Raw genomic sequence first — 12,728 nt, forward strand, 5'->3', positions numbered from 1 at the left:
CTAATAATAGCTACCATTTACTGATCACTTTATGTCAAGCATTGTGCTTAGCAGTTTATGTGCATTATATCATTTAATCTTTCCAAACAGCTCTAGAAGGTAGGTACAATTCTATTTTATAAGGAGGAAACTGAGGCGCTGAGAAATTAAGTAATTTACCTGAGGTCACCCAGCTAGTAAGTGTCAAAGCTAAAGTTTAAAACCAGTTCTGTCTGACTTCAAAGCCCTTCTGTGCTTAAGCAGCAAGACTGGGCTTCTTTTTTGGTATCTGGTGCCTGACTGACAAGTGACCACACTGTCTATAGTAGACTTATTATTTGTTTGCCCAGACTTCCTTCCTCTGGGGAACATCTCTGTCTGCAATCCATGTGGTTTGGGTGGGGTTGACACCAATGCCAGGGATGGTCATGTGACTCAGCTTTGGCCAATCTGAGAAGTGCCTTGTCCATCTGACCAAGTGATTGGTTCAGGGGTGAGCACATGACCCAGGCTTACTCAGTCAGGCTTCTTTTCTGCTCCAGTTTAGGAGAGGAGTCATTCTTTTCCTCCGGGAGTTTTTGGCTGCTGGAGTGATATAGCCTAGACCTCCTCGTGGCTATCTTTCCACTACATGGAGGAAGTTATATGAAGTAGGACAGAATGAATGAGGCTGGCATGCAGTGAGAAGTAGCACTGAGTGGTGGTGAGAGCACAGACAGCATCATTTGAACCCCAGGATTCAGATGTTTCTGAAGCTTCCGGGACTTCTTGGTTATGTGAGCTAATACATTCCTTTTGCTGCTGTTGTGTGCCTGAATCTAGTTATTTGCAATTGAAAACCCTGCCTAATAGACAGACTTTTCAGAAGATATTTTTGTCTTGCATTCCCCATTGCCATTCTCTGTCTACCCTTTGGACGAGCTCACTACATCTTGGGCCTTGGTGCCTACTGTTGTCTGTCCCGTGCCTGGAGATCTTTGATCCCTGTAAACTCTTTACGTGTTCAGCTTGCTTCTTCCCTTTCTGGTCTGTGAGCCCTGTCCTAGTGAAGGGAGATACCACACCCAACCGAATCCCTCCCTGATACTCCCCCCAACCCGCTACCCCCATTGGCACAGCCAACCCACAGGGGTAAGAATTGTGCCATGAGTGGAACACTAGGGAAATCTGTTCTTTGCAGACATTAGAAAAATTATTCATCAACGTACTTTTGAATGTTGATCAAAGACTGTTGACTTCTTAACTCATCTGGCCCCTGACACTGTCTGGGATCTCAGCCAGTTTAGGCTAAGGCATTGCCTCTTATCCCCAGTTTCCTTGGCTCCCAGCCTTTCTGATCAGCTGTCTACTTATGTACTCTCAACTGCCCTGTGATTCTGAGCTTCCATCCTTCTCCTGGCTTCCTTCCCAAATCTTTCTGGTGGCCCTCTGAGGGCATTGTTCCATTGTGAGTCAACATTCCCACACCCCAGCTGTCTCACAGAGTGAAAACACTCCCGTTTCTGCAGCTCTCCCTGCTGTAGCCTTCTCGTGGCTTCCCTTTGCTGCTTCCAGGTCTTACCAAAACCCCCTCTCCTTTAGCGTTCAAGCCATTCATGCAAATACCCTTCTGGTTTCTCCTTTTGTCACCAACCTCTTGGTCATTCTGCTTGATAGACTCACCTGGTTCATGGTCTTCTCTTCCAGCTCTGCCATCTCTGCATTCATATGTACAACTAACTTCCTGTGTCTGTGGTAAGTTGTGCAGTAGCCTTGAGGTAGTTAAAAGGAGTAGCTAATTGTGGCCAGAGTGGGATATAAGGGAGACTTCATAAAAGAGATTACCTATGATCAGGACCTTAGAAAATGAGTAGGATTTCAACAGGTGCTCTTCTAGACAGAGAGAACAACTCAGACAAAGGCATGGGAATGTGAAAACATTTAGTTGCTTGAGCTCTTAGAAATAAATGGTAGGATGGGAAGAGGGAACCCAGATGGGATTTGACATGATTATATGTACTTAAGATTAAGGAATAACCCTAAGGAGGATCCAGTGTGGAGAATGCAAGCAAAGGACCAGCCTTTATTATTTTTTATTTATATTTTTTTAAAAGATTAATTATTTTATTTTTGGCTATGATGGGTCTTTGTTGCTGCACACGGGCTTTCTCTAGTTGCAGCGAGTGGGGGTTACTCTTCGTTGTGGTGTGCGGGCTTCTCATTGCAGTGGCTTCTCTTGTTGCAGAGCACAGGCTCTAGGTGTGTGGGCTCAGTAGTTGTGGCATGCAGGCTTCAGTAGTCGTGGCTCACAGGCTCTAGAGTGCAGGCTCAGTAGTTGTAGCGCACAGGCTTAGTTGCTCCACGGCATGTGGGATCTTCCCAGACCAGGGCTCAAACCTGTGTCCCCTGCATTGGCAGACGGATTCTTAACCACCACGCCACCAGGGAGGTCCCCACCAGCCTTTATTATTATTATTTATTTACTTATTTACTTATTTATTTTTTCGGTACGCGGGCCTCTCACTGTTGCGGCCTCTCCCGTTGCGGAGCACAGGCTCCGGACGCGCAGGCTCAGCGGCTGTGGCTCACAGGCCTAGCCGCTCCGCGGCATGTGGGATCTTCCCGGACCGGGGCACGAACCCGTGTCCCCTGCATCGGCAGGCAGACTCTCAACCACTGCGCCACCAGGGAAGGCCCAGCCTTTATTATTAAAGGGAGGAGTACTTTGAAGTTTTCAGGCATAGGATGATATTGTAAGTTACAAGACTGAAACTCTGTCGGGTTGATTATAAAAAGGAGAAGAGGAGTAATTAAAGCAGTTGAAGGAAGTCCATAATAAGACTGAGGATGAAGAGAGAAGGGATAGTGGAAGAAAAGGTGGGAGGATTTGCAGAGCAGACTGGTTATGAGGGTGCAGGGAGCAGGGCAGAGAAACGAGGCAGAACGTCTGCTGCTTAGGAGATGGGAGAGATTGAGGCCCTGCCTGGTGACAGGTGATTTGAAAGTGTAGGATGCTGGGGGAAAACAGCTGCATACTAGATGTGAATCAAAGTAGTTGGCCTTTCAATTACCTTATGTATAAAGAGTAAGATGTTTATTTCATGATGGTAAAAATGACTTAAATTATGTAAGCTTGGGAATTCCCTGGTGGTCCAGTGGTTAGGATTCTGCACTTTCACTGCCAAGGGCCCAGGTTCAGTCCCTGGTTGGGGAACTAAGATCCTGCAAGCCATGGCTAAAAAAAGTATAAATAAATAAGCTAAAGATGTTTCTCAAACTGTTCTATAGAACACTACAACTCTGGGAGATGTTAATCAGGTTAATTAGGTTCAAGGGAAGTAGAATGAGTTCTATGATCAAATAAGGGTGGGAAATACTGCATTCTGTATGATTCACAGAGCCTATTCACGTATTAAAGGTTTTGAGAAATGCGCACAAGGAACCAGTTTGACATTGTTTAACCCAGATTTTCCCAAATATATTTGTTTATTCAGCAAGCATGAAGTAAACACAGACTATGATAGTATAATTTGGCCACTGGTCCTGCAGTAGAGAATAAAATCAGCCCACGTCCCTGCCCTTGTGAGGTTATGGTCTGGTGTAATCTAACAGGTTTCGAGGGTTCTGGAACAGCTTGGGAAGCTTTGAGGTAAGGTGTTTAGATACTCTTTTTTGTGGTCTGCAGTGGAGCAGAGCCGATTATCTGCCAGCCTGTCTCTCCGCATCCCTGTCTCTGCATCACGCCAGTACCTCCACTTCTTCTCAGAATGTTTCCTGCACCTTCTGCTTTGGGGATGGACAGAGCTGATGACAAGGTGACTTTCAGGTCTGGGAAGTTGGTGACTTGCCCAAGGTCACCCAGCTAGTTAGTGGCAGAACCAGAGCCAGAACCCAGCTCTTCGGATTCTGGGTCCTACGCTCATTCCATTCTTGGTGGGAAGGGACAATTTGGAATGCCTGAAAACTGAAGAAAAATTAGGTAGACTAACAGGTTGAGTGAGGTGCTGTGGATTATGCCAGTTTCATCAGTAATAGCAGGGCTGATTGAGACATCACCACCAGCACCACCGTCATTGCCATCACTAATGTTGAGTAATTACTGTGATTCACGTACTGTGCTAAGCACTTTATATATATTTAATTTCTACAACAACTCTGTGAAGTAGTAATTATTACCCCATTTTATAGAATAGGAGACAAGCTCAGAGAGGTGAGTGGTGTATCCATGTTTACACAGCTAGGAAGGAACAGAGCCAGGCTTCCATTCTAGGCTGTTTTTAGAGTCCACACGCTTAACTTCATTTTATATTAGGTGAGTTTATTTTTTTCTTTGCTTCTAAAATTTCCTCTCAGAATCAGTCTGTCTTTTTTCTCTTGCCATTTCAGCTTGCCTGGCTCTTTCTCTTTGTAAAAAGCTGATCTCAGGGACTTCCCTGGTGGCGCAGTGGTTAAGACTCCACGCTCCCAATGCAGGGGGACTGGGTTTGATCCCTGGTCAGGGAACTAGATCCCACATGCATGCCGCAACTAAGAGTTCCCATGCCACAACTAAGGAGCCTGCAGGCTGCAACTAAGGAGTCCACCGGCCGTAACTAAGGAGCACACATGCTGCAACCAAGACCCGGCGCAACAAAATAAATAAAATAAATATGAAAAAAAACCCTCTGATCTCAGAAAGGATCGGATCTTTTATTTATTCCATGTCAGGTAGCATTCTTCAAGTATTTAGTGAGTACTTACTATGTGAAGGAACTATTTTAGGAGCTGAGGATCCAGCGGTGAATACACAGACTAGGTTCCTGCTCATGTGGAACTCACAATCAGTGGGGAGATCACACAATTAAAAACAATCAATAAAAGTGTCACATAGTGATAAGTATCATGCAGAAAATTAAAATCCCTATTTTAATTTAACCAGAGTGACTGGTTATCTATTTTAGATTGTGTGGTCAAGGGAAGACCTTTTAGCGAAAGTGACATTTAGGCTGAAATATGAGTTTTAAGAAGTTATTGGTTAGAGAGTGAGCAAGAGGGAACAGGTGGGGTGATTTTCTAGGTAGAGGGAACATGATTTGCAAAGGCCTCCCCATGCTGTGAGTTTGCTGTGTGTGAAGGACAGGAAGAAGGCTGGTGTGGATGCATAGTGGGTCAGGGAGGGAGTGGTACTAGATGAGGTTGGACAAGTAGGTGATGTACTAAGTTAAGAGTTGTTCAGTCTGAGTGCAGGGAGGCCATTAGGGGGTTTAAGTAGGACTGAGGACATAAGCTGATTTATGTTTTTAAAAGTTTGTGTTGACTGATGAATGGAGAAAGGATTATAAGAAGGTAAGGAGGGAAATAGTGAGACCTAGTAGGAGGATGCTACAGTAGTCCTGACAAGGGATGATGGTGGCTGTATCAGTTATTGCCACAGTAATGCCATGCAACAAACATCCCCATAAACTTAGTGGCATAGAGGAATAAGGATTTATTTTTGCTCGAGTCAGTGGGATGGTTGGGTAGTCCTGCCGTTCTGGGCCGGGCTCAGCTGATCTTGACTGAGCCTCCCCATGTCTGTGATCAGCTGTCGGTCAGGTAGTAGCTCTGCCATATTGCCTGGTTTTCCTGATGTGTTTGGCAGGACCAGCTGGCTGTCAGCCATCTAGGATGGCCTCGGCTGAGATGGCTGGGACAGCTTTGCTCTCCTCTGTGTGTTTATGTTACATCCCTCTAGTAGGCTAGCCTGGGCTTATTCTCAGGCTGGCCCAGTCATAGTCTCATGGTGATCACAGAGAAGCAAAAAGGAAGTAGAAATGAGTAAGCAGCGTTTTAATCCTTAGCTTGTGTCAAATTTGCTACTGTCCCATTGGTCAAGGCAAGTTGCAAGAGTACATCCACAGTTAGTATAGGAGGGCATTGCCAAAGAGCAAGGATACAGAGACGTGTGAAAAGATGCAGAGAGGCATGAAAAATCAGGGCCATTAGTGCAACCAATCTACTGCATTAATGGGAGAAAAGTGAAGTAGAGACTTGAATATTCAAGTTTAGAATATTTTGGAGGTACAGTCTGAAGACCATGCTGATAGATTAGAATTGAGGTATGAGAGAGAGGAGTGAATCAAAGATAACTCTTAGATTTTTGGCTGGGCAGCTGGGCAGATGGTGAGGCCATTTACTCAGATAGCAGAGACTAGGTAAAGAACAAATTTTAGAGGACTATCTAGCACTCTGTTTTAGCCATGTTATGTTTGAGATACTTGTTAGATAGTCCAATAAAGATGTCAGGTTTGCAGTTGAATATATAAATCTGAGGTTCTTGGGGACAGGGCTAAAGATGTAGCTTTCAGTGTTATCAACCTATAGATGGTATTTCAAGCCATCCAACGGGATGAAGCAGCCCCTGAGGAGGAGGTATAGATGAAGAGGCAAAGCAAGCCCAGGATAGAGCCCTGGTGCGCACCAGTGTTTAGAAGTAAAGCAGGAAAATAGAAGCCAGCAAAGGAGACCGAGAAGGTGCAGACTCTAAGATTGGAGAAAAATCCAGGAAACTCTGGTGTCCCAGAGAACCAAGAGAATCTAAGCATTTCAAGGAGAGAATGGTCAGCTGTGTTTAACACTGTTGGGAGAGACAAGAACTGGGAAGTGACCATTGGGTCTGGCAACAAGGCTGTTCTTGGTGACTTTGACAAACGCAGTCTTAGTAGAATGATGGAGACAGAAGCCCAACTGGAGCAGTTTGAGGAAAGCACATGAATTGAGAAGCAGGAACAGCAACCCTAATCCTGTCTTTCAAGAGCTTTTGCTGTAAAGGGACTCAGAAGTGATATGGTAGCTGGAGGTGAATGTGGGTCATGGCAAAGATTTATGTTTGGGAACGTAAGTGACACTGCTGTACCAAAGGGGATGATCTAGTAGAGAAGGAACAGGTGCACCGAAGAGGGGGAAACTGTAGACCAGAAATGTTTGAAATGGCAAGAGAGGATGGGATTGAGAATTTAGAATAAACTTAGTCAGTGTGTTACCTTCTTCAGGGGTACTTGGGTGCTGTGTTTTATTTCTCATTTTGGAATAAAGAGGTATATTTACCACTGGAACAGTTTCAGCCATCTCCAGGGTAGGGAAGAATATGAATTCTGTTGTGACACTGGGCAGACTGAATGCCTCTGTATTGGGCTCATTCAGCTTCTGTTGTAGAGGAGAGACCTCTTTGGAACCACTCTCTTTCTGTTGGTGGTGTTCAGTTTTTCTTATAATGATAGAAAAGCTGATAAATTCAGTTTCTTAGATTTTGACATGGGTAGCAAGTTTGGCAGGTCCTGAGCAGAGCTAAGAAGGGAATGTGAATGAACGTGCCACTTCCTCATCCAGGTTCCTATACCAGTATGACTTGATGTTTTGATCAATTCAGTAGTTCCTAGATCAGGCACGTGTTCTGGAATTCCAGCTGAGAGGTAGAAGTTTTGCCCTTTATGCTTTTTAAGCCACTGTTACTTCAATTTGAAAGTATAATGTGAAGCAACTAGATTTAATAAATGATAATTTTAAATGTATTTTGTTTAAGTTCAAGTGTACATTTGGTGGTATTGAAGCAACTGTTTTCATCAGCCTTCCTGGGGTCTGTGCTTTGTGTGTGGTGGATGAGGATGGCGGTGTGAAGAAACGCAGTACCCTGTCTTAGAGTGCCTTTACAGCCTTGGAAGATTTTTTGTCCACTTGCTTTGAATCTGCTTTGCTATTTCACTCGTTTAAATTATTGGCGTCTACTCATCCAATTCATATTGTGAATTGAGAGCCACATCTGTCGCCACTCTGCCTTTTACAGCATTCTGATTTGGTGGAAATAATACTGAAAAGGACATCTGCTAGGGTCTTAGTAATTCTTATATATAGCAGTCTGAGGACTGTTAATTCAAAGTTAGCAGAACTATCATGAAGTCAAGAAGCAAGACGTAAATCAGATGAAGTCAGAATCTCAAAATTTAAATGTTTCTAATGTGAAGCTGTAGATCTTTGGAACTGTTGCTGTTTTTTGTTACATTAGGTCTTTCAGGAGGGTATATCTGAAAATACTTGGCCTGTCAGAAAGGTGGTACCTATTAGCCTTCAAACATTTTTACAACAAATATATTGATTATTTTATCATTAATGTAATATTCACATTTCTGTCACGTATTGGAGAGTAAGTCTTAAACTGAATTTCATTCAACTTTTGTTGAAAATGAACTTAAGATAGTGTTTAACACTCTTTGCCGCATCTACTGCGAGAATGAAGACCATTCTCAGCCATCAGACTGTTGACATTCCATGAAATGTCATTACTTTGAAGGGATGCACAGTTTGTGAAGGGCCCTAGAGGCACCCTGTGGAGGGACTTCAATCACATTAGTGTAGAACTCAGTCTCCTTGGAAAGAAAAAGAAGAGGCTCCAGGTTGACAAATGGTGGGGAAATAGAATGGAACTGGCGACTGTTAGCACGACGTGTAGTCACGTACAGAACATGATCAACGGTGTTACGCTGGGCTTCTGTTACTGGATGAGGTCTGTGCTTCCTCACTTCCCCATCAATGTTGTTATTCAGGAGAATGGTTCTCTTGTTGAAATACAAAATTTTTTGGGTGAAAAATACATCTGCAGGGTTTGGATGAAGCCCGGCGTTGCTTGCTCAGTATCTCAAGCCCAGAAAGATGAGTTGATTATTGAAGGAAACAACATTGAACTTGTGTCAAATTCAGCTGCTTTGATTCAGCAAGCCACAACAGTTAAAAACAAGAATATCAGAAAATTTTTGGATGGTATCTATGTTTCTGAAAAAGGAACAGTTCAGCAGGCTGATGAATAAGATCTGAGTGGTCAGGCTATAGAAACAGCAAGATGCCAAATGATTTTCGGACTCGTTTGTGATATATATATATATTTTTTTCCTGCGGTACGTGGGCCTCTCACTGCTGTGGCCCCTCCTGCCGCGGAGCACAGGCTCCAGACGCGCAGGCTCAGCGGCTATGGCTCACGGGCCCAGCTGCTCCACGGCACGTGGGATCCTCCTGGACCGGGGCACGAACCCGCGTCCCCTGCATCGGCAGGCGGACTCCCAACCACTGCGCCACCAGGGAAGCCCCTCGTTTGTGATATTTTAAAGATGCAATAAAAGCTCTTTTGATTTGGGGGAAAAAAATAGAAGATAGTGTTTAGCAGATGTAGCCCAAGGATCATATCTATTTACCTAATTCTGTACTGTACTCTTGTTTCTTGAGTTAACAAGAAAACCTGTCTAGCTCAGCCCAGAGAGAAATGCTTTTATCAGGCTTTATTTACTAAGCTGTTATCAAGTGTTAATATAAGAAATAGCCAGGTGAGGAATGTTTTTATAATTTCTACCCAAATTTCTGTTGAAGATGTATCATGTAACATCTTTCATTTTCCTTTATGATCCTATAAACTAGTTTGTCCTTAGAATTTAATGACAGGGAAAGTTTTTCTTTTGATCAACTGGTGTGTATCTTATGATAAAAAATTATTATTCTGTGAAGCATTATGTTATCCTTTGTTCCCTGGGTTTTGAGAAGCTCAAAATTTAATGCTCTGATTATCAGTGTGTAGTAGCATTGTAGCATCTGTGCGTTCAGCTTAGGGGAATTAAACTCTATGAGTTAACAAAGAAAAGAGAGAAAGAAACAACATTTTTTTAAAAGCTTGGACCACTTTTTAAAAATTTAATTATTGTTTTATTTTGGAGTATAGTTGATTTACAATGTTGTGCTAGTTTCAGGTGTACAGCAGAGTGATTCAGTTATACATATATCCATTCTTTTCATATTCTTTTCCCATATAGGTTATTACAGAATATTGAGTAGAGTTCCCTGTGCTATAGGTCCTTGTTGATTATGTTTTATTTATAGTAGTGTGTATATGTTAATCCCAACCTCCTAATTTATCTACCCCCCCACCTTTCCCCTTGGTAACTATAAGTTTTTTTTTTTTTTTGCGGTACGCGGGCCTCTCAGTGTTGTGGCCTCTCCCATTGCGGAGCACAGACTCCGGACGCGCAGGCTCGGCGGCCATGGCTCACGGGCCTAGCCGCTCCACGGTATGTAGGATCTTCCTGGACCGGGGCACGAACCCGTGTCCCCTGCATCGGCAGGGGGACTCTCATCCACTGTGCCATCAGGGAAGCCCCTGGTAACCATAAGTTTGTTTTCAAAGTCTGTGAGTCTGCTTCTGTTTCATAGATAAGTTCATTTGTGTCATATTTTAGATTCTGCATATAAGTGATAGCATATGGTATTTGTCTTTCTTTTTCTGACTTACTTCACTTAGTATGATAATCTCTATGTCCATCCATGTTGCTGCAAATGGCATTATTTTTCTTTTTTTAACGGCTGAGTACTATTCCATTGTATATATTTACCACGTCTTCTGTTTTTTTAAATAAATTCATTCATTTAATTAATTAATTTATTTTTGGCTGCATTGGGTCTTTGTTGCTGCGTGCGGGCTTTCTCTAGTTGTGGCGAGCGGGGGCTACTCTTCCTTGCGGTGCGTGGTCTTCTCATTGCAGTGGCTTCCCTTGTTGCGGAGCACGGGCCCTAGGCACGTGGGCTTCAGTAGTTGTGACACACGGGCTCAGAAGTTGTGGCTCACAGGCTCTAGAGCGCAGGCTTAGTAGTTGTGGCGCACGGGCTCAGTTGCTCTGCGTCATGTGGGATCTTCCCAGACCAGGGCTCAAACCCGTGTCCCCTGCATTGGCACATGGATTCTTAATTACTGCGCCACCAGGGAAGCCCCTGTACCATATCTTCTTTATCCAGTCCTCTGTCGATGGACATTTAGGTTGCTTCTGTGTCTTGGCTATTGTAAATAGTGCTGCAGTGAGCATTGGGGTGCATGTGTCTTTTCGAATTACGATTTCTCCAGATATATGCCCAGCAGTGGAATTGCTGAATCATATGGTAGCTCTATTTTTAGAGAAGCAACAATTTAAAGAGTGTCCGTGCTTCTATTTACCATTTTACTCTGGGAACATATGCCCCAGAGGGTGTGTGCACTGGGAGATGCAGGAACCTCCCGCTCCCTTGTCTTAGTCTGCCAAGGTTTTTCCATGAGCATCTCATAGTGCCAAGTGTGATTTTAGTGGTTAAAGATAAGTTTTTCACACAAACTGTCCCTTGAGTTCAAACCAACTATTGATACTTTATCTGATACTAAATCAAATAACCAAAAATCTGTTTTTCTCTCTGCTAGATTGTTAGATTGTTTGCAAAAAGTCCTCCATAATTCCTTTCCCCGTACGTACTCCACCTTGAAGAATCACCTCCAATTCTGAATCTGGGCTTGGCCATGTGACTTGCTTTGGCCGATGAGATAATAACAAAGGTAAATCATTCAGAGATGTGAAATGTGTTGTGTATTGGGGCTTGGTCTCTCTTACTGCTCTTGGAACCTTGAGAACTACATGTATAAATCCAGGTTGTCCTGTTGAAGAGACCCCATGGAAGGGAAGTGAGGTGTCCTGGCTGATAGCCTGCAAGTGCTTGAAATGTGAGTGAGGCCGTCCTAGACATGCAGGCCCGAATTGCCCACCCAACAGAATCAGAAGCAATAATACATTTTTATTGTTTTTATGCTAGTAGTTATGGAGTGGGGTTTTTTGGTGATGGTCATTCTCATCAAAAGCTAACTAATATAACTTCCAGTGCTAGTGGACATTTTTGCTGATGCTATGTTGGACTTATCCAGAGATAGTATGGCCATTTCTTCTGTGGAATGTTCAAGGCTAATTTTGATTATATTCAGTTTCTGCTGTACATGCTGATGTGAGAACCAACCTCCACATAAGCTTTGGTTCCACTCTGTTTTATTCCTTCCTTTTGGTTTCTAATTTCTCCTTTTACTTTTAATTCTCATCTGTATGTTGTTTACATGTTGTGCCTGTATTTTCGCTTAAATTTCTTTTATTGAGAATAAATTCAGGTAACATAAAAACCACCATTTGAACCATTTTAAAGAGCACAATACTGTGGGTTTTAGTGTCAGTATATTTACAATGTTGTATAACCACCACCACTATCTAATTCCAGAAGATTTATATCACTCAAAAAAGAACCCTATACTCTCTCCCCTGCCCCCCACATTCTTCCTTCATCCCATCCAAACAGTAATCTACTTTTTTTCTCTATTGATTTGCCTATTCTGGACATTTCATATAAATGGAATCAATGCAGCATGTGGCCTTTTGTGCCTGGCTTCTTTTCCTTAGTATAATGTTTTCAAAGTTCAGTCATGTTGTACGATGTATCAGTACTTCATTCTTTTTTATGGTGGAATAACATTGCATTGTATGGATATATATATATATAGAGAGAGAGAGAATAAATAAATAAATGTCTATATATATCTATCACCATTCATCAGTGTATGAGCATTTGGATCATTTCCAGTTTTTGGCTCTTATGACTAATACCACCATGAGCATTAGTATACAAGCTTTTGTGTGAATATATGTTTTCAGTTCTCTTGGGTATATACTTAAGAGTGGAAATGCTGGGTCATAGCTTAACTCTGTGTTTAACTTTTGAGGAACTGCTGAAATGTTTTTCACAGTGGCTGCACCACTTTACATTAGTAGTATTTGAGGGTTCCAGTCTTTCCATATTCTTGTCAATCCTTATTTTCCTTTTTTTTTTTTTTTTTTTTTTTTTAGCCTTGTTTGTTTTTAGTTGGTTCTCATTTTTTTTTTTTTTTTTTTTTTTTTTCCCCTTGCCGGGGCACCCCTCTTTTTTTTGGCCTCTCTCCC

The 12,728-nt window shown here is 42.7% G+C and overlaps 1 protein-coding gene and 1 pseudogene across 7 annotated transcripts in view; both read left to right on the forward strand.

Annotated features, from left to right (window-relative positions):
• Positions 1-12,728, forward strand: part of TEC (tec protein tyrosine kinase) — a 144,829-nt gene that overhangs the window by 13,380 nt on the left and 118,721 nt on the right. Inside the window, exon 1 of one of the 7 annotated variants that reach the window (XM_027103018.1) lies at positions 548-755. The exons of the other annotated variants lie outside the window; for them this stretch is intronic. Coding sequence (XP_026958819.1) covers positions 723-755 — 33 coding nt within the window. The 5' untranslated portion in view covers positions 548-722. Of the gene's footprint in view, positions 1-547; positions 756-12,728 lie in introns of those variants that run through there. 7 annotated transcript variants of the gene reach the window in all.
• On the forward strand, positions 8,189-8,787 carry LOC113618809 (60S ribosomal protein L9 pseudogene; annotated as a pseudogene).

This window comes from Aethalodelphis obliquidens, unplaced genomic scaffold (genome assembly GCF_003676395.1).
Source record: "Aethalodelphis obliquidens isolate GAN/ISIS:26980383/991018 unplaced genomic scaffold, ASM367639v1 scaffold6, whole genome shotgun sequence".
Lineage (NCBI taxonomy): Eukaryota > Metazoa > Chordata > Mammalia > Artiodactyla > Delphinidae > Aethalodelphis > Aethalodelphis obliquidens.